The sequence below is a fragment of the Rhea pennata genome, chromosome 5 (genome assembly GCF_028389875.1).
Source record: "Rhea pennata isolate bPtePen1 chromosome 5, bPtePen1.pri, whole genome shotgun sequence".
Lineage (NCBI taxonomy): Eukaryota > Metazoa > Chordata > Aves > Rheiformes > Rheidae > Rhea > Rhea pennata.
Window position 1 is genome coordinate 52,956,253 of NC_084667.1, and position 24,976 is coordinate 52,981,228.

At 42.3% G+C, this 24,976-nt stretch overlaps 1 protein-coding gene across 1 annotated transcript in view; it reads left to right on the forward strand.

Annotated features, from left to right (window-relative positions):
• LOC134141462 (ras and Rab interactor 3-like) overlaps positions 1–24,976 on the forward strand; it is a 175,471-nt gene that overhangs the window by 127,472 nt on the left and 23,023 nt on the right. Inside the window, exons 21-23 of the mRNA XM_062577693.1 lie at positions 4,095–4,209; positions 20,757–20,829; positions 24,438–24,529. Coding sequence (XP_062433677.1) covers positions 4,095–4,209; positions 20,757–20,829; positions 24,438–24,529 — 280 coding nt within the window. The remainder of the gene's footprint in view (positions 1–4,094; positions 4,210–20,756; positions 20,830–24,437; positions 24,530–24,976) is intronic.

Consider the following 24,976-nt stretch of genomic DNA (forward strand, 5'->3'; position numbering starts at 1 on the left):
TGAGTGCTAGAGAATGGCAGGCTTGTGCAAAGTTCAGAGCTTGTTTATGAAGGACTGCTTCGCAAGAACAGAGCAGGGCTACAAAGACGATCAGAGGGCTGGAGCACCTGCCCTATGAGGAACGGCTGCGAGAGCTGGGCCTCTTCAGCCTGGGGAAGGGAAGACTGAGCGGGGAACTTATCCATGTGTACAAGTACCTGAAGGGAGGGTGTCAAGGGGACGGGGACAAACTCTTTTCAGTTGTCCTGTGTGACAGGACAAGAGGCAGTGGGCAGAAACTGAAGCACAGGAAGTTCTGCCTGAATGTGAGGGGGAATTTCTTCACAGTGAGAGTGACAGAGCACTGGAACAGGTTGCCCAGAAAGGCTGTGGAGTCTCCTTCTCTGGAGATCTTGAAGGCCCGCCTGGATGCAACCCTGTCTAACATGCTGTAGGTGACCCTGCTGAGGAGAGAGGTTGGACTAGATGATCTCCAGAGGTGCCTTCCAACCTTACCAATTTTGTGATGTTACGATTCTGTGAAAGGGAGTTCCCCAATCTTGGGGTGTTGGTGATGAGGCAGGTAAAGGGTAGGTGTCCTGGTTGGGTTTTGGGAGGGCAAATGAACTGAGCTAATGTCAGAGCACCTCCTTCTCTGAGGAGGTGTGGACCTACCCTTTGGTGAATCATGAAAAAACACTGTGACAGGGCTAATACCTAGCACAAACTGAATGACAACCGCCAGTGGGATCCCCAGATCCCACTTACCTGCCCATTATATAGGCATCTGCTCTGGAGTGAGGCAGCTGGACCACCTCTGCTGCTCATGGAGAGGCATCGTGGTAGTGCAACACAGTTCACCTCATCCTAAACCAGACTTCTGAAATAAGCTAGCCAAATTATGCTTGAGAAGTCTATTTTTCTGTGCTGACCATAAGAGGAGATCTGAATGACTGTCTTTGATACAGCTGTGTACGGCCCTGAGCCTCCTCTGCTGTTAGCTGCTCCTTACAGGCAGGACTGGTCTGCATCTCTGAGCAGCTTTAGCAATAAATCTTGCCTCTGTTCCTCCTGCTCACATCTTTATTGGGCGCTATCTTCAACTGCAGCACTATGCAGGCAGCAGAAGAGCTTGCCTGTCAGAGGTATCCCATGGCAAAGGCAGACCGGCAGCTGCAGCAGGAAGCACGTGTTGATGCGCTAGGCACCGTGCTTGACTCTCCTTCACCTGCTTCCTAGAACACACCTGAAGCTGCACTCGCTCCAGGCCTCTCCCATCATTGGTTAGGATGGCAGAGACTCATTTGTCTACCAGTCCTGATAGGTACAGCTCAGAAAACCCACGTCCCTCTCATCTTAACAGCTATGGCCTAATTTTAGCCTTTGGAGCTATGGAAACCAGTCTTGCTCATCAGAAAACAGAAGTGACTCATTTCTAGGTTTCACTTCTCTCCTTGTTTAAATTTAATTTCAAATGAAACACTTGACCAAAGCAATGTAAGATAGTGCTGTCCAAAGCCCCAAGCCTCTTGAGGTAGGTTACAGGGACCATTCTGTTATGTAGGTGGTAAGATCTGAGGCAGAGAGCACTTGTAAGGGCTTTTTTCCTGCCCATAGATCCCTTCTATTGTATAAAAAGTCAGGACTGCCCTGTATCAGAAGTAGGCCTATTTTGGGCAAGCACCTATTTGCTAGGTATTTATATCCCTTTTGGATTCTGTCTGCACTTACAGTGAATCTGAGCCCGTGGGGGCTCGGTTGCCTCCAAAAGGCCGAGGCCAAGGTCAGATTTTGTCAGATTGCAAGGCTGCCCCAAAGCTGTGTATTTAGCATGGCTGCTTCAAAGTGACACATGATTAATTTTATGTTTGGGAGTCATGCACAGAAAGGCCCTGGCTTCTAGACAGACTCTTTTAAATTCCTCTGTCTGAGAAATTAAAGTTTTCTTTGTAGATTTCCACTGCATAATAACTGATAAATCATTTTGTGGACTCGCATGTCTCTTTTCCAATATTAATATCCAGTCTCTAGAATTAGCCCAATTTTTTAATTCAGTTTTTATAAAAATACCATGAGTCTCTCCTGCCAAAAGCTTCTATCAAATAAGATACAAATGTAAAGATTACTTTGTCTTTGTAATTGCAGCTTCAAGCTTTCTCCAATTCTTCAGCTTTCAAGCTAAAAATAACCTTGACAATGAGCTGTAATTAGAAAAATTCTTAGCAGCTCACACAATGCAAAGAATGATGAGATCTCTTTTCTTTTCTTTCTTTGTTTCTTTTTTCTCTCTTTTTTTTTCCTCTTCTCTCTCTCTCTTTTTTTTTCTTTTTTTTTTTTTTTTTTGTTTTTTGTTTTTTATTTTTTCCTTGTACTGGCTCCATTGCTGGAAACCAATAGTTCCAACAGTTCCACTGGTTCCAATGAAAGGCTCAGTGGGGGATCTTGTCAATGGGCAGGAGTTTCAGGATATGTGTCTGATGGGAGACAGTAAAGAAGACAGAGCCAAACTCTTCTCCATGGTACCTGGTGAAAAGACAAGAGGCAATGGGCAAAAACTGAAATACAAGAAATTCCATTTAAACGTAAGAAAAAAAAATTACAGTAAGGAAGGTCAGTTACATCCTGGAACAGATTACTAAAGCGGAGTCTCCATTCTTGTAGACATCCAAAACCCGATCAGACACAGACCTAAGCAAACTGCTCTAGGTGACTGTGCTTTGAGCAAACGGGTTGGGCTAGATGATCTCCAAAGGTTCCTTTTGACCTCAACTGATCTGTGATTCTAGGACCAGTCTATATACTTGAGGGCAAGGCTGCCATCCAGAGTGACCTAGACAGGTTGAATGGATGGAACTGACAGGAAACTTATGAAACTCAACAAGGACAATTGCAAAACCCTGCTCCTGGGCAGAAAGAGCCCCTGACCATGTTACATGCTGGGTACCGCCTGGCTGGGGCCGCTCTGTAGAAAAGGCTCTGGGGAGCTAGTGGACAGCAAGCTGAGAGTGGGCCAGCCATGTGCCCTAGGAGCAATGAGGGCCAGCAGCACCCTGGGCTGTATGAGCAGGGGCATGGGTAGGAGATCGAGAAAAATGGTTATCCAGCTTTACATAGCACTTGTTTGACCAAACCACACTAAGACTTTATGGCCAGTTCTGGGCTCCTTAGTACAGGAAAAACATTAACGAACTGAAGCCGGTTAAGCAGAGGCCACCAGGATGTTTGAGGGCTGCAGCAGCTGCTCTTTCAAGAGAGACTGAGGGACCAGGGCTTGTTCAGCTGGAAGGAGAGACTTCTCTGGGAAGACCTTACAACAGCCCCCTGGTACCTACAGGGAGGTCTTTGAGGAGATGGACCTGGACTCTTCACAGTAGTGCATGGTTGGAGGGCGAGAGGCAATGGGCATACATCCAAACTAGAGGGCTTCAGATTGGATATTGAAGAAAAATTCCTCTCTGTGAGGACAGGTTGCCTGGAGAGGTTGTGCCATCTCCATCCTTGGAGGTTTTCAAGATCCAACTAGACAAAGCCCTGAGCAACCTGGCCTGATCTCATGGCTGATGTTGTTTTGAGCAGGAAATTGGATTAGAGACCTCCTGAGGACCCTTCCAACTTAAATTGTCCTATGTTAATACTCTATGTCCTATGATAATACTTTGCTATGAGACATGCTGGCCATCAGAGCCTTTTGCATTACTTTTCCCTCTTGGATATTTCAGTCCTTTCCCACATGTACAAGTGAGTCACTTGCTTTCAAGCAAGTGATTGAGACATTCTAGAGTGAACACTACTTGATTTAGGGCACTTCTGTGAGGGCCATCAGTCAACAAATTGTGAGTGCAGCTTCATGCTGTTCAGTTAGTGAAATGGTTTGCCTTAGGCTTGAATGGGACATCAGTGATGCATCAAAATTTTACTGGTTCCTTGCCTGGTCTGAATTTCACCCAGCGAGAGTATCCCTTTAGTCATTATTTGACCAAGTGGAATGAAGCTAAAATGAGATCATTTAGAAGTGGAGAGAACTGATAAAGAACTTCACTGCCACTTACCTAAAATAAAGTTCAGAAGCTCACATAATTCAGCTAAGCTCCTGGTTTCTTTTCTCCTTTTTTCAGATATTCTTGGTTAGGAAAGAGGGTAACGTGAACAACATGGTCCTTGCAGTCCGCCTGCCAGCCCAAAATGAGGCTCCTGATGTGCTGGAGTACAATATTAAAGAAGAAAAATCGAGTAAGTTTTCTACAAGCTTTTTTCCCTTCTGATTATATATAGACTCCTTTTTTGATCATCAAGTACATATGTAATCTTGCTTGAAATGAGACTGTTCCTCTGGTGACTGGCAGCAGATCTTTATTTTACAGTGTAGTTTGGTTAATATTTCCTGCAGTTGCTTTACCTCAGTTACCCCATGGCTCTGCACCTTGTATTGTCATTTGCAGACATGCAGTAGTTGCAAACCTTTTACCACAACTTTATATGACCAGATAAAACAACAAGAGGGTAAGGATTAGTTGCAGGCTGCAGGTTTTTTTTTGTTTTTTTTTTTTTTTTTTTTTGTTTGTTTGTTTTTTTTAAGTTGACCTACAGCTTAGGATTTGCATGGTGAAGAATTGCTTTTCAATTAATTGAGTTTTCCTTTGGGGCTAAAAATTGAATCCTGCCCTCCTAAAAATGTCATTTATAGAAATATCATTGCTTGAGTTCCATCCTGTGCATACAATCTGATTCCTTAGAGTACAGGCATAGTAAAATATGGTACAAAAATTTAAATGTGAGTTAGCCTAACTAGAAAGAATTTATGCCAGGTTTCTCAAGCTAATTTGCTTGCTAATTCTCATTTGTCATTAACTTAACACAAAGCATGTGTCCAGAGGTGCATCTGTCTGATAGGAACAAGAGTTAAATCAGTTTACACCATATTCATACAAGCTGCAAAATAAGTGGTGTGAGGTAATTAAAAATTAGCTTGGAGAAAACTGCCATCACACGTGCAGTGATTCCTGCAGCTGTGAAGATGGTGCATTCCTATCATGGATATTCGCATTATTTTTAGCTTGAGTTCTGTCACTGTTGAGCTGTAGATAGCGTGTCAGCTCTCCATGTTGCAGTATTTGACGGTAACACGGTGGGCCAACCAGGATCATGCTTTTGCTTCCTTTCTCGTCTCGAGTAAGTAGCCTGGCTTTTGAATTTAGAGTAAACTGAATGAATTCTTGTTAGTAAAGCCAAAGGACTGTATCTGTTGCAGATGGAGATAATAAAAATTTGGCATCTTAGAGAAATCTAAAACGTTAGCTTTGATTTATTGTCTCTCTGCATAACTCCAGCTCCTCGCTAAACTTTCTTAGTAAAGAAAATTCTATGTTGTCAGAATACCTTAAGAGATTTTATACTAAAATCTGAGTTTATTTGTTAAATACTGTGGTAAATTTGGATTACCTTAGCTTAATAAAGTATGCTTCTTTCTCCCCTGGTGTGTCATAAATCTAAATATCGGATATTTCAGAATGCATGTGTTAGGCATGTGTAAACCAAAGATGTTATCTTGCTGGGGAATGCATGTTTATTGAAAAAAATGCGATGTTATAGCTCCTGAAAGTGTGTAAAATATGCCAACTGTATAGCAGGAAGACCATGTAGACTGGCAGGGCTTTTCCAGGCATACAGTCTTTAACCTCAGAAAGTCCCTCTTTAGTTTTTCTGATCTTCCTGAAAGGAGGCTTCAGCCTCCTACTGAACATCACAAACTGGTAAGTGAATTCTCTTGATTGCTACCTCCTCTTTGAATCTGTACGAAATGCAGCAGAGCTGGTGTGCCTCCAGTTTTTGAAAGGAATGGTCATAATTCCTCTGCTGTTCGAATCTCTATCCCCAGCTGTGTTGGGAATGAGAGGTTTTGGTTTTGCAGGCCTATTCCTAATATTTCATTTCTGAGTTGACATGTAAGCAAGGATCTGTGTAATCTGCCCCCGGAGAGTTACTTGTCCCTTTTTGATGGCTGACTCCTTCTAAAGGGTAAGAAGAAGTGGGAACAGATTCTTCTTTCTGTTACGCCTGTGCAGCCCCTTGAACTCTAGAGATTTGATTGTTCTCAGCAGGATGCATGCCTGTGTAAGTAGAAAGCTGAATTTGCTTTGACATATATACTTCAGGTTTTACAGAAATCCTCCCTTCCCGTTAAAATTCAAGTCACAACCCAACCTAGCAGTATTTTGGAGCACCTTGCCGACTGTTTCTTGTTGATCTCATAGAGACCCAGTGCAGTCTCAGCTTCATGGGTGACATGAGGAGGCACATGCTATCCTTTGAGGGAGACAGACTCGATGATATGATGGCTCTGTTCCAGTCCTTGCTTTTACCGTATGCAGCAAGTCTTATGCCTCAGCTCTTTGTAAAAAGCCAGACTCATCCCATCCTGCTTTCCAGAGGGTATGTGAGGAAGTTTTCCCCAGTATCCTAATGATGTTATGTGAATCAATGCCCAACTTCTGAGATCCATATATGAATGGCCATTCACTGAAGCATAAAAAAGGAAGTTTCCTAGCAGCGCACCACTGAATAATGGTGGATCATTGTTTTTCTCTTCCTTTTCCCCATATCTGATCTGCCTTGTTGACGTTCGATGAAATGTTAGGGAAGTATTGTTTTCTGAGGGGAAGCCCTGATTTGATTGTGATTTTTTTTTTTTTTTTAATTCTCAAAGAATCTACTAAGTAAAAAGGTCAAGAAATCAACCTCTTATCATTTTTTCCTGGGAATTTAAACTGTTTCATGAAGTAGGCCTTAAAATCATGAAATAGTAAAAGAGGTTGAACTTTAAAAATTACCTTCTGGTTCTTCATCTTTGTTTGAATATCCTTCAGATATTCAGGATCTTTTGTATAGAGACAGGAAGGTTAAAGCTTGGTCCCAGCAACAGGTATGTTAAAGAACAAACAACACATACCACACGGTTCTTGAGAAAGCCACCATTTTTGAAGCCCTGGATCTCCGTGGTTTTGCTTCTCTGCCTGAAGGATTGCATACTTCCCACTCAGATATAACACAACACAGTGGAAATCTTCCAGAAAGAGGGTATATCACAAGATTTCCTCCATTTAGAGATGTAGTCTTGGGGGATATCTCTCAATCTCTCTAAAATCTCAACTACTTTGGGTACTCTCAGTTCTGATAGCAGGCCCTTACTTCTGTAATTTCAGACCTGACCTGTAACCTCAAATCCCTCAAGATCTGAACACTACTTCCTTAGCTAAGTTTTAGCCTGTCATTTCATTTGTTCAAATTCTCTTCAAAAATAATAGGTCATAACCTCAGGTCCTGATTTCTCTATCTGTACAGAAAACATTCCACTGACATCAGGGACATTGCAGCAGTATTAAAGAAACGAATCTGGTGTAAATGTGCATGGATGTGTTAAAGAGATGCTGAAGTAACATATATTGAGAGTTCAGCAGAAATAGCTGAGTATGATGGATCAGTTGGTGCAGGTAGTGATAGTAATGTTCACTAGTCCTATAAACACCAACAGCCACAAGTGCTCATGCCACATATTTAAGGTACTTTAATGGAAGAATGTTCTAACATCATATGTTGCGTTTAATTCTTCCCTTTTCTGGGAAATCTTATGAATTATAATTGAAATGAATTCAGTTTCATGAAATATGTGAACTGACTGTATACTTCTCTGGAGTTCTGCACATATGCTTTGCTGTGCAGTGAGTAGTAATTGTTTTCCCCATTCTTCTGTACCAAGAAAAAGAGGATGTGATTCCTTTACAGATATGCGGATTGAAAGGTAAATAGGAGAAGTAACTGCAATTGCGCAGAATAAAGAACATGCTATTATTTTTATAGAAATATTTATAGAACTAATTTGCTAAATGAGCCGTTACTAAATACTGAATGCTGAATAGTAAAGTGAGGTGACAACACATAAAAATCAGACTACCTCTCTGTTACAGTAACTTAACAGAGGAGCTACAACTGCAGCACAGAGTGGAGTCGAGCAGACTGAATCCATGGGGGTTCCTCTACTTTATTTCCTTCTGCAAACTGCACTCCTTCTCCTGAATTTCCAGTGTGGTCCTCCACATAGAGGGATTCTGGAGTCTCAAATACCCAAACATAATGAATTTAATTAGAGTTAGCATAACCTAGCAAGGGTCTACCCATTTAGGTTCCTCAGTCTGCTCCCATAATCCTGATACATGACTTCAAGACTACCCAGGTGTGGAAGTGATGCAAAGTTGGAGTCTGGATTTTTAAGGTTGAATTTAAACAGCCGTTGTTTATTTTTCAGTCTTTATCCATATAGACACAAACTGTTGAAAACTGCTTGTTGAGTCTTCTTCTAAAAACTTGTGCTGTGGCACATCTTCCTCTGGGACCTCAGTAGGTAGACGACGCAAATGTTGGAGATGTTGATGTGGTTACCCTTGCCTGCAAAAATTTATCTCCCTTGAAATCTGTATTAGCTTCTTTCCCCTTGCATTTGTTAACTTCCTGTTTCCAGAATGGTTCAGTGCCACCATTATTAGCCCCTTGCTTGTCGCATTGCGCTCCAAGGGATTCATTATTTTCTTTTTATTCCCCATCTGCTTCCTGGCTTAGCTGCTTGTGTTTTTAAGCCCTCCTTATCACTACTATTACATTTCATGCCTGTTTGATAACGGGACTCTCTGTTATGCCTACCAGCCCTGTCAAGCATGGTGCTTCACAAGGGACAGTCACCTGCTCCTGCAAGAAAGCCCTGGGTTTATCCAGGCATTAGCTGACAGGTTGTCTCCTTTCGTTCACTTGGGGCATGTAGTAAGGCTTGCCCTTCCTCACGGTAGAGGGGCAGCGTGAACCTGATTCCCAGGGGTCTGGCAGCTAAATGGGAGATCAAGGTCTTCTGTGGGCATCTGAGTGCTCTGCTCTGGCCCTGTGTCCATGAGGCTGCGTCTCGCTGGCCACCAGTGTCGTTCCAGAAACACTGCCTTCCCCTCTTGGGGGAAACCCCCTCCCCCAGCAGAGGTGACTCAGTGAAAAAAATTACTCAGCCTCAAAGAGGTTTCAACTCATTGAAACCTCAGTGAGGTTTCAAAATCCTGCTGAACTCCTTGGGCTTATATCCTAAAGGATTTGAGACCCACTGGCCTGGTCCTGCCACGGGTACCTGCCTAAGGAACAGCACAAGCACTTGTCTCGTGATCCTCCAGGCATTGCCACTGGCTGTGTGCGCTTGGGTGACTGTTTCCCTGAGGTTATGCACATGCGCCCATGCTACAGAAACATTGTCCATGCTCCTTTTTTAAAAACAGACCCAAATGTGACAAATTGGTATCAGGCATAACTGTTCAGAAGCATCTCTTCCAATGCCTCAGTTAGAGCAGAGATTATCCTCCTAAATGAGTAAGTGCATAGCTGAAGGAGGAGTTTGCAGAGAAGCCTTGTATGTAATGTAGCTACTTGGTTTATTAAAGAAAAATTGTGAGGCTTAAATAAAAATCATGCCTGGTTTGACCCTTCTGGCTTCTCTGGAGAGAAACATTTAAAGAACTGGAGCATAACTGAAGTTTTGAAGTAACCTTAACACAATTAATTAGGAAAGCCAAAATAAATTATCTCTGTGTAATACAGAAAATGCCCAGATCACAACTAATCCCACCTTTGAAAAAATGAGACATGGTGCCACTACACACTGTGGATTATGCTTGATTTCTGGTTTATGGGCAGCTGCTGTATTTTCAGGTTGCATAGTTGGCTTGTAGTAAGGACCCACAATATACCTCGGCAGAAAAGATACAGAAAATTACCGCCCTCAAAAGCAGTTTAAGAATAGTCACTGAGTGTTGTTGCAGAGCTGGAAGGCTGATAGAAAAAAGGCTGTTGATAAAGATATCCAGTGTCCTCTGCTGGTCATCTTATTTGGCCTATCATAAAGTTAGACACAAGTAGGAAAGTTCAGGCTCGGTCCTGATGAAAGATGCATGAGACAGAGGGCTGGGATTTAGAAGAGCACCATGAATCAGGTGAAACAATACATGGCAGCAGTTCACCTGCCTGGTTCATTTTCTAACTGCATTTACCAAAGGAAATCTGGGTTCATCTTGAGAGTTCGTGAGAACCTGGCCACTTTGTACATCACTTGCTGAGCTCTGTCCATCGAGGCAGAAGAAAGAGCTATACTCTTTCTAGAGAGAAAGCAAGGAGGCAGGCCTTGCTAGAGAGTTACAACAGCAATTTAGGCAGGCAAAGATGTTCCTAAGCACACAGGACTTTAAGAAGGGTGAAATCAATTAGACAAGGGAAGAGAGAAAATAAGAGCTAAGCTTCCACAGTCTGCTTCCTTGCCTGAATAGTCCCAAAGAGGAGCAGTCTCTAATGCCATGAAAGGCAGCTTAACTCTCAACAGCCTAACCTTTTTCTATCATTACTAAGTTACTTCAGCCACTTCCACACCTTCATTCCTCCTTCCCAAGCATGGAGGGAGAAAAAAATGTGTGTGATTATACACCATAGTTATTTGTACAGGAAAAAAGGAAATGTACAGTTGTTTTGACTGTCTTGTAGGAATAGCAGATGATGATAATGAAAAAACAGTAATCAGGCAGCCACATGTTTACAGAGGGGCATTAGAACAAAATGGGGGAGAACTCTGCAGATCGCCTGAAGGCCTGGCTCTAAGCAAAGCTGTTGGAGGCCCAGGACTTATAGCTTAGCCAGCCTGAGGTGAGGGCCAGGAGCATGCCTTGTGCAATCGCAGAGCTTGGAGGCATGGGAAGCCGATTCCTCCATGCAGGTCTGAGCATGGCATGAGTGAGTGGTGGGCAGGACCTGAAAGAGAGGAGGCAAACTCTCAATAGAAACCACTTGCTACGAACTCTCTGTTGGGTCAAACACCTCCAGCTGCTGATAATGGACTTGCTTATTGAACTTCTTGGCACCCTGGCAAAAACAAGTCCTCCATGACAATAGAAGTAGAATGCCCTCCTTTATTTTATTAACATCTCTGTTAATCTGTATTGCTGAGGCTGAATTAGCAACTCTGAAGAGTGAAGTCTTTGTTTCTGGCTTGGCATGGCGTGGTCAGGAGTATTTTACCACATGAGCTGCATTAAAGTATTGCAGGAATGAGTTCATGGAAAAAATGTGAGGATAGCTCAGTCACTGCTGATAGCTCAGCAGCCTACTCACTATTTAGCTTTTTTAATGAGAGTGGCAAACTGTGCAGATGACCTCAGTGATATGAATATTTATGTGGAAGTGTTGGCAGCTCTTGCAACAGCATCCTCGGTTTTGCAAGTCTTTTTGTTAACAGCCTGACTGCTGGAATCAGGAAGTGGAGTGAAGATACATAGCATTTTTCTTTCTTTTATTTTTCACGTGGAGGGAGAAGCTTCTAACCCTCACAACTGCAGAGAGTTAGTTAAAGATGCAGCTTCCCAAAGGCTCAAAAACCAGAAGATATATGAAAAAAACAAGTGATATCAGGGTAGAAATGCAGCAGATGGCAGTGGGGAAATGTGGGTGGCAGACTGGAAGCAAAGGTCTAGGGACAGAGTGAAGAAAAATGGGGAATTAGTAGACAGCCCAAGGAGTACAAAACACATCTTGCAGCTCTGGACAACTACATGAGCCTTTGAGGTGCTCTGAGCAAAGCAGAAAGGAGGCTGCCTGCGGAGACAGGAGCCCAGCAGAGCTGCCCCAGTGTGTGAGAAGAGCCTGCAAGCAGGTGACAAGCACTGTAAGGAAGGGTAGGAGGTTGGCACAAAGCCACTGGCAAATCACCCAGTGTGTGTGTGGGGGGGGGGGGGGACCCAAAGGCAGCCAACGTGCTCTGTGCGGAGTGGCCCTGGCCCCGTGTCCAGGAAGCCATCCTCTCCCTGCAGAACAGGGTGACTTCCTTTCCCAGGGCAGTCAGCGTCACCATGCACGTTTTATAGACTAAAAACTGAGGCACAGGGAGCTGAAGGGGCTCAACTAGGGATCCTAAACAAGCCCAGCTCTGAGGTTTCCACAACCCTGAGTCAGTAGTTTATTTGCCGGGCCGCAGAGAAAGACCCTTTGCCTACTGAGCACTTGGCTTTGCAACCTTACTTTACCTTTCTCAACACTACAACATCAACGCTGCTAATCAGACTCTTCTGTATGCTTTCGGTATACCCTGAGAGGTCACTTTATGCTGCAGTACCATTACAAAAGCCAGTTTTTCTAGCTTCCTTCAAAGCGATATTTTCCTTGATTACTGCAGGATGGAGTGTGTGATAAAGGCAAAGTAAGAAACTGTTGTCAGCTCTGGGACTGACTAGCTTGAAAAAAGCAGAAATGTGCCGGAAAAAATAATAACCAGAGTTACAGAAGCCCTTGGGAGAGAAGATACTTCATCCTTTCTCCTGCCAAAAATGGCTGATTTCCCTAATTCCATCTCAATTAAGCAAATCATACATTTAAGCAGCAGACCTTGTTAAAGAGTATGTTTTTTTCAAGGATTAGCGATTCTATGAATAGTAAAGTTTGTGTATTTTTAGCAGTCAAGGCTGGAAATGTTGAAGACGTAGTTAATGTTGCGCTTCAAATTTTAAGTTTAATTGCATATAGGGAGGCCTTGGGGCATACAGGCTAGTATCGTATTTTCCCTGTGGTAAATTACTCCTCTTCGGTGTGGTATATGCCTTGCCGTTAAGGAGAGTAGACTAACGAATGTTATCTCTTAAAGCGGTTCCTGTTGCTGTCAATGGTGTGTCTGTGCTACATCTCAGAAGATGCAGAGTTACCCTAGTTATCTTCAGATTAGCCTCACTCAGACACAGATAACAATCTGCCTGCATCACCCGGCACACAGCATGGGCTAATTTCCCCTCTTTATGTGTTTCTCATTAACGAGAAATGTCAGAAATGTCGACCTCACCTACGCAGCTTCTTGGGATCAAAAGCTTACTGTCAAGCGAGTCTGCCCTGCTAGGCACAGGAGGTGGCTGGGCAGCTGTGCCCAGAGGCCAGCATCCAGCTCCAGGCGTGCAATTTTCCTGCTGTGTTCTGTTGTACTGGATCTCATCGGCCTCAGCAGGTGGTGCAAGGTCAAAGGACATCTCTGCGTGGGGTTTCATAAGGACACAAGAGAAGTTAGCATTTTCTGGCCCAGAGAGCATGGTTTGACTGGAGCTGGAGGCTGAATGTTTTCTAGCCTCCTTCTAAGAATGTCTAACTTAAACATCTTTCCACTGTTAGCCAGTCTGTCTGTGACGTGGATGAGTTCTCCCTTATTCCCATCATTACTAATCCTGAAAATTCACTTTGTTTAAAGGAGTTCCCACTCAGGAGACTCCTGTAAAGTAGAAGCCGAGTCCTGGTTTAGCAAGAAGAGCAACCAAGAGCTTGCGGTGTGTTGTAAAACATGGTATGAGGACACATGTTATAACCTGTTGTGCAAGTTCACAATTATTCCTCTAAATGCAAGAGTGCATAAGCAAAGCAGAAAGTCTCAGCAAGTGCATTTGAACTGAATTCTGTATCACTTTGATGCACTGCTTATTTTAAACATAAACCCCTTGCGCAGCTGCTTTTTCAAGATGTAACACCGCCAGGTTTCTGTGTGGTTTACAGGTTGTTTTGGAAACATTCTGTTGCTTATAGTGGGTTTTTTCTTTTTTCTTTTTTTTGTTAACTCTCATCGTGAAGAGTTACCTCCCCTCTCTCCATACAAACATTTTTATTTTTATGTTATGCTTTAAACTATCAGTACTGTGGGAGAAACCTGCTGGAAAGAAGCCCTCTTAGTCTTGTTCATATTATTCTAATCCTCACTTTGGCTTTTTTTGCCTTATTTTTCACTCTCAGGAGGAATGTTGCAAAATATGTGTTTAATTAAAGCAAGAGACTATGTATGCTGTTCTAGGATAATACAGTCTTACACTAATCAGCATACTAGCTTGAGCAGACAGCTTTAAAATAGTTATGCTAAACCAGTATCCATATACCAGTGGCCTTGTCTCAGTGACCAAACTGGAACAAATTATAAGTAATTTAATTATAAGAATGTTTGCTCTTTGAAGTTCTTGAAGAGATTAGTAAACAATAAATTAGCCTTAATAAATGAGGTAAATAAGATACTGCTTGAAGTAAACTGAGGCAAGTAAGCGCATGCTTTAAGCTTTGGCTAGGTCCCTCAAAGTCACTGAGAATGCAATCTGTCCCACTCAATAGTTTCATTAGAAGACCTTCTTTGGCCTGGCTGGCAGTTAGGCAGGACCGAGGTAGAAGTATTATATTTTCCTTTTTTGGCTGCCCTACTGACCTTTGCCATTTCAGAGTGGGTTTGTCTCCATCACTCACCTTTGGAAAGTTTTGTCTTTTACCCTTCTTCTTGGAAGTCTCTCACGCAGAGTGTGGTTTGGGGTACCCAATGACTTCTCTTAAACTTCCTTTTTCTGTATGATTAAGTCAACCCTATAGTATTTCATGATGTATCTCAGACTCAGAGAAACAAACCTTTTTGAAAAGTAAATGGAAAATAATGGAACTTAGTAAAAAATGTACAAATCAGAACATACATTTTTCACATAGGGATTGATTCTCAGAATTATTTATACAGCCTTAAAGTTGTTTCTAAGAAATAAAGCCCCAAAATAAAATAATAGCATCCTTTTCTGTTCCACAAAGCACAGGGGAGGCCTTTTATATGTCCAAAGGCCTAGTTTACCTTACAAAGTTTTACCAGAGAAATTTGCCTTCTGAGAGCATCTTGCATATATCTATATAGTTTGTCCTGTCAGCTGTAGCCCTGCGCCCTGACAAGTAGGATCATCGTGCTGGGTGACATTAATTTTGTACTGCCATTGTAACGTATGAGTAGGTCTGGAATTACCTGTGGAAATGTTGCACCTCCAGCAATGATCTCGCAGTATTCAACCGTTTACGGTGGGGACCTCTCTGATCAAATGAGTCCCCTACTACCCTTGGGGCCCTTGGAAGCCCCCTCACTCCTCAGCACTTCAGAAAGGTCATGCTTCCCTCTGTCCCTCTATCCCACCCTCCACCGCGCCATCGGGATGAGAATACAGACACTTGCAAGGCTACATGTGACATCCAGATAAACCCCGTGATGCCATCAGGTGCTAGAAAAACGTCTTGGATTTTCTTAGGCTGTGGCTGAAGAAATGGTCCAAACCAAGTGTGGAATTTCAATTGGATATAAGAAATTTATCTGAACACCGCAAAGGAAATAAAGAGTGAGGATCTGACAAGAAAGGCAAGTATTCTTGAAGCTTAACAGTCATTCACTCGACCATGCTTGTCTCTTAACCCCTGAAGTGAATGGCAGTGCCTATGGCCCCGCTAGGACTGTTCACATGGTCACTTGTAAGGAAAACACTGAGGAGCTGTGATACTTTTCTTTTGATAGAGGCATTAGCTGTGGTTAAAGTATCCTTGAAAGCCACCCTCTCAACCCCTGCTGTAATTCTAATCACAACAAGGAGGAAACAGAACAGTGAAATGACTGTAATACATTTCTGCTCAAGCATCCTGTGTCAGAGGCAATGCAGCAGGGCAGCTGAAGGAGCTTGTGCTGAACTAAAAGCATAAAATTTAAGTGTACACTAAGGTACTATCCAGCTGCCTGAGTGAATGTGGATGAACCAAGGTGCAGCAGATTGGCCAACATGCCTTTAGTTGTTAGATTTGGGACGGTTCCTTTTTCTTAGCACTAACGTATGCATATAGGTAACAGTGTACTTTGCAAAGTATCCCTTCCACTCAACCCCAGTGAAACAAGACTGCAAAGGCCTGTACCTTTGTTTTTAATTGCATATTCGTAATTTATTTCTGTACAAGACAATTATATTTTGTGAAAAATGTAATTTAAAAAATAGATTTTTCTTATGCTTTAGACCCAAGCTTATTAACACTTTATCACTTTCATAATTCATTAGTTTCAATTTTCCAAGGAACTGCCACCAGCAGTGGTTTTTCATCATGACCAAAGAGATTAAACTCCGTAGGAAACTATAGAATCAAAATCCTATGAGAAAGCATGAGCTGGATGCAAAACAGAAGATGCTGGCAGAAGTCCAAAATAGGGACATACAGTCCTTGATGAGGGAAACAAAAGAAATAACTGACAGCTGCATGAAAAAGGCACTAGGAGAGACAAGAAAGACAAAGAAGACCTGAGTTTCCCAAGACAATATTGAACTATGCAACCAAAAAGGAAACTACAGCTTAGACATCAGATGGAAGAAGCAGAAGCGGATCATTACAGAAAAAAATAAAAAGGCCTTGAGACAAGAAAACAGATAAAGACTGACTTTGCTTTACAGGAAATCATCACTGGAAGGTCACACAATACCATTGAGAAAGTGATCAAGAAATAATACAAGAAAAAATGTCAGGGGCAGATTCTAGGAACTTTCAAGCAGACCTCTTGCAGAAAGACACCATAAATGCCATGAGTACTTCTACCAGTATAGTCTAAATTTCCACCTATACAGCTAAAGCTCCTTCTCTTAATATCAGCACTGGACTAATACATGAATAAGAGTTGTAAGAAGGATTACCCTTTCTCAGAGACCTGAAGAAATAATGTGGAGGAATTGCATCATGCCCTCACACATCTCAGTAGAGCATGACAGGCAGAACAAGCAGAGTGTATCGTGACAAAAGCAATAGTCTCAGCACCAGGATTATGGTAATCATTGCAATTTTCCATAACGACAGCTGGGGCTTCTTTCCTAGACATGGGAAATTGCTAAAAGGGCCCATGCAACAGCTCCTACCATGAGCTGTGTTCAGGACTTCCCCTGCAGCTGTAGGGACATTTGCATATGGAAATAGGAAAGTTGGAAACCTCTGCTTTGGAGTGATCCCATGTTCGTAGGCATTAAAGGACTGAAGGTAGCAGAACACTATGTACTGGCAAAGATCAGTGCAAGCAAGGTATCAAGCAAGAGACCTACATCAAAGGAGGGAAATATCAGCAAGAGGCCTGCTTAGGAGACTGTGGCATTATTATCACAAAATCTTGAAATAGAAATGAATAAGTGGAATCACTCCCATGATAATAAATCTCACTGTTTGCCAGAATCTGAAAAGATCAGAGCATCTCAAGCACATCCAAGCAGGACTTCTGAGGATGGTTGCATTCTCAGTTGACACAGTTCTCAGTCTGGTGTCAACACAACTGCAGCAGAAGGAGGAATTCGTATCTTTGAATTCAGATGTCTCTGAAGGTTTACACAGATATCAAAAACAGTGAATAGGGCTAACAGCTCCATTAGAGAAGAAGAAGCTGCAGTAATTGGGTCCCATGAGCATTTGTAAGCAGTAAGAAGATGGAAACTGGAGTGGTTTGTCCATGTGACCAGAGTAACAGGGCTAGCAAACACAATTCTGCAGGGAAAAATCAAAGAGGAAAGGAAAGCAGAACGCCCAGGGACAGTTGGACTCAGAAACATCAGAATCTGGATGGAGAGATCATGAGGAGCTCTGAAGAATAAAAGAAATTGCAAGATAGATTCCAGTCAATGCCTCAAAATGGCACTCTTCAGAGCCTGTTGGTATTGTAAAAGGAAAGGTGGAACATTCATAAATATTTATAACAGTTCATAACTTGGCCATGTCCTGTTCACAGGAGAGAGATAAAGCTCTCCTTGCTCTTCAGGTGCCTTGTGTGTAGTAGGCAAAAAAAGCAGATTTTTTTCTCTGCAATTTTCAGCAGGATTATACCATACTGGCAGAAAAGTGCCTGCTTGTAGCTTTTCCAAAAGTCATGAATTCCTGAACATTTTAGCATCACGACACTTTCCTAACCAACAGCGCTCATGTCAGCAAAATGTCTCCAGCTACCCACAACACATCCACAGCCAGAGAAAGTCACCTCTTCCTGACTGTGTTCTCAGAGTGAGTTGTCTTAAGGGGAGTAATGGCACTGAAAGAGGGATATTTCATCCCCAACAGACAGCAAAGCCCGTTTAGCTGTACAAATGTGCTATTTTATGCATCTTTCCAAAAAGAAGAAACATGCTGCAGGACCTATTTAATGATCTGCATGGGCAAATGACAACCATTCCCACAAGAGATTTTCCAATGCAGAACTGATGACCCACCACCCACCAGCAAAACAACAAAACAGACAAGGAGCACTACTTACCAGCAATGCCTGCTGGCAGTCAGACAGCAGAGAAACCAAAGAAGAAGGAAGAAGTCAGACAGTTCCTCCCAAGGAATCCCAGTGGATTACAACGCTTTCCCTCCGGGCACTGTGCTGGAAGCAGTCCGAAGTGGCCCCTGGCAGCCCTGCTGCGGGCTGCACTGCCAGCGTAGGCTTCTGCGGGGAAAGTGGCTGAGAGTCAGTCCCTTGGATGCTTTGACTCTGTCTCTGTTCAGAACAAATGTGAGCAGAGTATTGGTCATGATGGTGCTGGTGCTTTGAGTAACTGTCTAAAGAAGTGTTCTTCTATTCTTACTTATTTGCAGACTACCCAAAAATTTCCCAGTAGAGCTGTGGATCTCTGTACAATGAATTCCAGCCTATTGACAAATATACTTGATTCTCTCTGTTTTATGACCTCTCAGAGTAGACCATAGAAGGTCAAATTTCCATATACCACTTGTTGAAAACTGCCGTCCTTAAGCTCAGACAGTTTGTATACCTGAACTGCTTTAGCTGTGTAATTCCTTGTGACTTGTGATGTTTTTTGCCATTTATTTGGGAGGAGGATTAACTATATGGTACAACACACTTCTGTGTTAACATTCTTCTCCTGACACTGAGAGGCTTGGACTAATACTACTCTTCTGATTAAAATTAAGAGTCCCAGATGATGAAGTTATCTTGGCACAGAAACAATTATTAGGACAAATCCAAGGGATCTGCTCATGTCTGTAAACATTTACAGGTGCAGCATACTCTCTCACACCTGCAACTTGGGATGCCAAACTAAGACATGTGGTTCTTAACAGAAGAGAGTCCTTACAACCACCATCTACACAAAGGGCTTTATTTAATTGCTGGAAATTCATGTGAGTTCAGAGACTCTTGGGCTTTGGTTAATTTTCTAGAACAGCAGTGGTTTTTGTCTTTATTTTTGTTTCCTGTGTCAGAGCTGCAAAACAGATGGATTTCAAACTATAGAAATTGTTCTTGGTAGATCTTTAAAGAAAATTCCTGACGGAAACATAATTCTTATTAAGAAAAAAGAAAGGCTCACAAGAAAGGACATCATTGTTTTTTTCTGTAATTCTGGGAGAAGTGTAAGAGACAGGGAATGTTTAGCTCAGTATGTTTAAATTCCACATTGCAGTATGATGTCGAAGTGCATGCTGAGGTAGATCTGTCCATGTTGATTCAACAAAAACTGATATTAAGTATGACTTATGAGAATTACAGCCTTTGCAGCTTTTAAAAATGCCTACATTGGTATATTAAGCTCAAAATAGCAAACTGCAGGGCCTAGGCTAGGAGAAAGGGAGAAGTAAAAGGAGGAAATGCCTTGGTTGGGGAATGAACTGTGAAGCTGAACAAAGAAGCCACACTTGAGCATTTTCTTCCAGTGGGATTCTCTATTTGCGGGAAGACAAGAAGCAGTGTTATTTTACCTGCTTGTGAACAGAATAGGGGGAAGTGAGTGCTGGGCAAATAGCCCCCTCCTACAGACGCTGAAGGCCCTGCTTTGTTAGGGGAACTAATAGCAAGGCAGCAAGGCAAAGCACTGGAGACATTTCATAGGGCTGTGAATCATGGCACATCGAGGAAGCCGATTCATGATAGCTGAGCTTGGTGTCTGCAGCTCTGAACTGTGGCCTAGAAAAGACTAAAGATGCAGAAATGGCCACTGGCACCGTTCAGCGTTGCTCCCATAGGGCTCCCGGCAGTGCTCGTAGACAGCGAAGGTGTGGATCTGCATTTCCCATTCTCGATCACCAGCAAACAGGCGTTTCTGAGAAATCACCATGGAGTTCCTTAAATCCAGCAGTCTCTGTCTGAGATTGTGTTGTACACGTACAAGCACAGAGGATTTGTGGGAATGTAGTGTATAGCTACACAGCAGATTTTCTTAGGCAGCCAAGATGGACACTTATCTCCCGCAGATCCATCTCTTTCTCTCTGCCTTGGGTTACCAGTAAATGTTGTGAAATTTTCTTCAGCCGGCCAGTGAATTTTTTCTAGCTTAGCAGCCAAAAGCTCTATACTAAACCTGTGAGATTTGGGCTACACAGTGGCACAACATGCTGCTATAAAGCAGGTAATCTTACAGAAACTTGCAATGGTGGTGTAGATTGTATTTTCCCACTTAAAGAAAAGTGTTGTTACCATAAAACACAAAGGGAGGGAGAAGACAGGGGAGATGTGGAAAGACTGTGCTCACACTGCCTATGTGACCACACACGCAGCAATGAAGCAGTTATTGCTGTTTTTTTTTTAATTTCAAAGTGCTTTGTCCATTCAGACCAAAACAGATTCCAGCATGAAGAGTCACAAGGACAGCTCCATATTGTCTGGCTGTGACCTGTTTAGTTTTATTTTTTTTCCCATTGTTTCTGTTACTGTTACAGCACTCCGACATCTTGAGCTAACTGTTCAGTAATACAGGCTGAGTCGTCTTTTCTGTAGTGCTTCTGTGAAGAATCTCTTTGTGTTGAGCCATCTGAAGCTGGTTCTTTAAGACTCTTCATAATATTCCAAGCAAAGATTAGAAAATCATAGAATATAAGATGTGCAAGCCAAACCCATCCATCTTTTTTTACCATGCAGGTTAGAGAAAACCATTGCTGACCATTCTCTTGTTTTTCATCAGTTCTGTACCTGGAAGGATCTGTCCTGGTGTTTGAGGATATCTTCAAACTCATTGCCTTCTACTGCGTCAGTAGGTGAGCTGGACTCATTGCTTCCATGGCAGGATTACTTCATTTGTAGGATAGCTCTCCCCTCTGACCTGCCTTTCCTCTGGAGTGTACTGGTACTTGTACGACTGAATCAAAGATGTGCAGAGTGAAAAACGATAACCAGACTGGAGCTGCTCTGAAACAAAATCTTTCTGTATTGCACCTCGTTTAAGCGTGTACAGAGCTACTGGTTTGCAAGGGATCTTTCCCTTTCCTTTAGGGTACAACTCTTGAGTGGGGATTAAGGCCAGACTCTGCTTCAGTTTCAAGAAAATTACAGTTTAAACTAGTAGCACTAAGAGAAACAGAAGGTGCCCTGAGAGCAGAGATTCTTCCTTCTATTCTTTGAAACAAAGGGAAATTGTGGGGAAGGTGGGAGAAAAAGAATACACCTTTGTGACTGAATTAGAAATGGGATCAATGCACAATGACGTGACCACAGATGTCGAATCCAGACTTCCTCGGTTAAGGAAGCTGGATTCCAGTTCAGACCTTTACAGAGGGATATCCAGAAAAAAAAGATGCGCGTACGATCTTGAAACACGATCCAAATTTTCCCAGTCCTCGGAGGGAAAGGTTTAGACACCCAACGTTCGTTGCTCAGGAGTATGAGTTTTATAGTACTGTCCCAAATGCTACACCTTGTACTACTTGGGCTACAAGGGGATTTGGGGTGGTGTGGCTCCCAAGGGCTCATGCAGACTTGTTTCAGCCTTTGTTTGTGGGCTTTCACCACTCTAGAGTCTCATTTTGTGCTTTCTGGTTGGTTCAAACTCATGATATGATTTAGTCCAAACAATGCAAATACATAGGTATTCACAGAACCCAGTCACGGTGCAGCCTCAGGTGTTTCCTGTGGTTTCCTCTAAACTCAGGTGAGGCTGGCCAGATCAGCAGGAGTTGCCGGTATTTCAGATGCTTGTTGCAACAATGGGGCCAGACCATTCAGGCGTAGCAGCCGCAGCTGTCCCTGAGATCAGTGGAGGCTTTGACTCAGGAAGGGCTGTAGGACTTAACCCACACTGGACTGGAGCTACCAGGGCACAGAGATGAAACATTCCTGGATTAACCATCTCTTACAAAAAGCACCTTTAAGCATCCAAACACACTTGGCAGTGACTTAGCAAAGCTAATAGCAGACTGTTGATTGCTGGAAAATCAGAGTGCTCTGAATAGTCACCTCTTCTGTTTGGGGGAGTCTATCAAAGGAGAGAAGTCCTGATAAAAATTACAAATGAAATAAAGTGATAAAGAACAGATCTTGTGTGTTTGCTCAGTGCAGAAATTCCAAATATGGCTGACACAGAGACAGGAAAGACCTGCTAGGTCATCCTCATTAGAGAAGGTTTGTTCACCTGCTGATGAATCCCCCCGTGTAATTAAACCTGTGTATCCACACTCATCTTTATGCATTTGTGCCACACACACTGCAGTGATACTAAACAACCTACTTAAGCCATCCCTGCTTTAGCAGGCCTGATTTTGAGTTGAGTGTAAATTCTTGGTGTCCCCTGGATGAACTTAGATGAATCATAAAGTGGTTATTTCCATTTAAGAGAGGAAAGCAGATTCAGGATATGTTTAAAAGGCACTCATATTAGTGACTTGTTTAGCTCACACTGCAGGAGCAGTCTATCTATGGTACGACAGAGTGAGCTGCATTTTACCCAGCCAGATATTCACGCTAATTTGGAGACCAGTTCTGCAGCCAACAGAGTTCAATGCTGCTAGGCTTGGACTCCTACCCATATCCTGGAGATGCATCCAGATGCATATAGACCCTATGGAATGGGTGTAAATTACCTTTAGGGCTACATAAAAGATTTTTGTTTTACCAAAGCAGCATAAGAGAGCCCAAAAGCAAACCTAATCAAATGGTTTGTGGGAGGGAGAAGTCTGTTTATTTCTGCTTTTTTGCAGAAAGCATCATGGTTTAAGAATGAGTCTCAGAAAAAAGAAAAGCTTTTCTATTAGTTCCTGTTGTAAATGTTGCTTCTGGATGTCAAATATAAATCAAATTGTCCAGATAATTTCTTAGTTTGCTGTCAAAAGATAAGGTAAATAGGGAATAAACTTTTTGATAGAAATTAGGTAATAAAAAGGCTGCTTCTGTGCCATTTCCTGGCAGCTTGTAAAAGCTCTCCATGACGATGAGTTGAGAGGCCTGTGCTCAGGGCTATAGTAAATAGTCATCTATAAATAACTGGAAAGAGTTTATCATGACTGACAGACTCTTCTCAAAAGAAAGTTTGGCCTGTTCTAACCTGATAGCTAAATCACCTTACAGCACAAAAATAATACCTGCAGGTAAACATGTGACTCAGTTACTTGTATGCAATCTGCCTGCCCCATGATTACAACCAGATTTTTTTCTGTTAGGGTAAATTTTTCACGTTGCCTGATTTTTAGATATATGTATCTAAAAAAAAAAGAAAAAGAAAAAGGCAACTACTTGGCGATAACAATAACAAACAAAAAAAAAGAAAAAAGAAAAGAAGGTCAGTAGGTACCTCTTCGTCTTTTAAACCTGATATTTGCCAGTGAATCCTAGGGTCGAATCAACTTCTGAAAAATAAAGTGACAAGAGAGTGCCCAGTAATGCACAGAGAACTGGTAAAGTATATGGTACAGTCAACAAAATATGTATCTGCTGATAAAGGGAAAATAGGCCCTCTACATCCATCTGTCAACATACTGGTCCTGCTCAGGTCTGCAGTCACACGCATTTTTGGTGTGTGTGTGTAGCAGAGACTACCTACTCACCAGGTCAGCTCTTTCTAAAATAATCTCCTGTAGCTTGCAGAACATTTTGTTAAGCTCTTTTAATATGTAAAACAACCCTGCACCATTCCTTACTGCCTTTTAAAAATTGTTACTGACTTTTCTTGTCCTTTTTAAAATGAGCATTGAGGTAGGAACAGGCTTAGCAAGTTACTGGGCGACAAGCAAATGATAACTGTTCTCAGCCAGCTCAAGAGGTTTGAGATTTAGGGTATGTTTCAGTGAAACCTAAGTAACATCCTCTGATAGGAGGGTCTTAGTACATACAGCATCTTTCAAGAAATGAAGCAGTTAGAAGTCTGAGAAGAGAGAGAGATGCTCACTTTGTCAGTGGGGAGAGGGGTAAACGAAAAAACCAAAAAACTAAAAAAAAAAAAAAAAAAAAAAAAAAAAGAGGGCGAATCCCCTCCACTCCAAAAAGAATGATTTTTCTAATTATAATAATTGCCATCTGCAGAATCTCACTTTTCCTGGGGAGGTATTTTGAACAGTTAGCCTCATGGCCTCTCCAGATGTGGGAGATATTACTGCAGTTTTTCACAGCAAAAAGCAAAGGCAAAAGCAAGCAAAATTACATGAAGCACCTTCACAGGTGCTGGTGATCTCTTGTGAAATGAAAACAACCCAGGCCAGTACAATTTACGTGATTTCTTACTAGCTGTAAGATCTTCCTTTGACAATATCCTGTACTTTGCAGAACAAGCTTGAAGTTATGAGCAAATCCAATCACTAAAAACCAACGGTAAAATTTGGAGTTCTTGACAATTGGGGGTTTCATTCTTTGGCTTGTTTTTGGCTGTTTCTTTTTACAGGGATTTGCTGCCTTTCACTCTGAAGCTACCACAAGCAATACTAGAAGCTAGCAGCTTTCAAGAGCTTGAGGTTGTCTCCAGTCTGGGGATAGGTAAGTCTTTCAAAGCAGCCAGTTTCACTGAGGCTTACAAGAACTATGGTGCCTCAAATATGTAATGCAACTGGTGAATAGATAAACCCAGGTCTTCAGAATAGTTAAGGATTCCTGGAGAAAAGATACTTACTATCTTCATATCTATGGAAGCACACTGGAAATAAAGACCACATCACACCTTTGGACATGAACCTCTACTTAGGCTTCTTGGCAGAGTGTGACCTACAGTCTTACTATAAGCTAGGGACATAAATTACAATAACTGAACTGTAGAACAGTCTTTCAGGATAACTGACAGATACTCAAAGTAGTTCATATCTGGCAACTAACATAAATGAAAAGAGGTAAATACTGGCATCTGAGGTAAACAAAAAGAGGAAAACACTCAGGTAGTTTTACCCTCTGATGAGTGCAGAGAAACTATGAGTGTGATATTTTTGCACA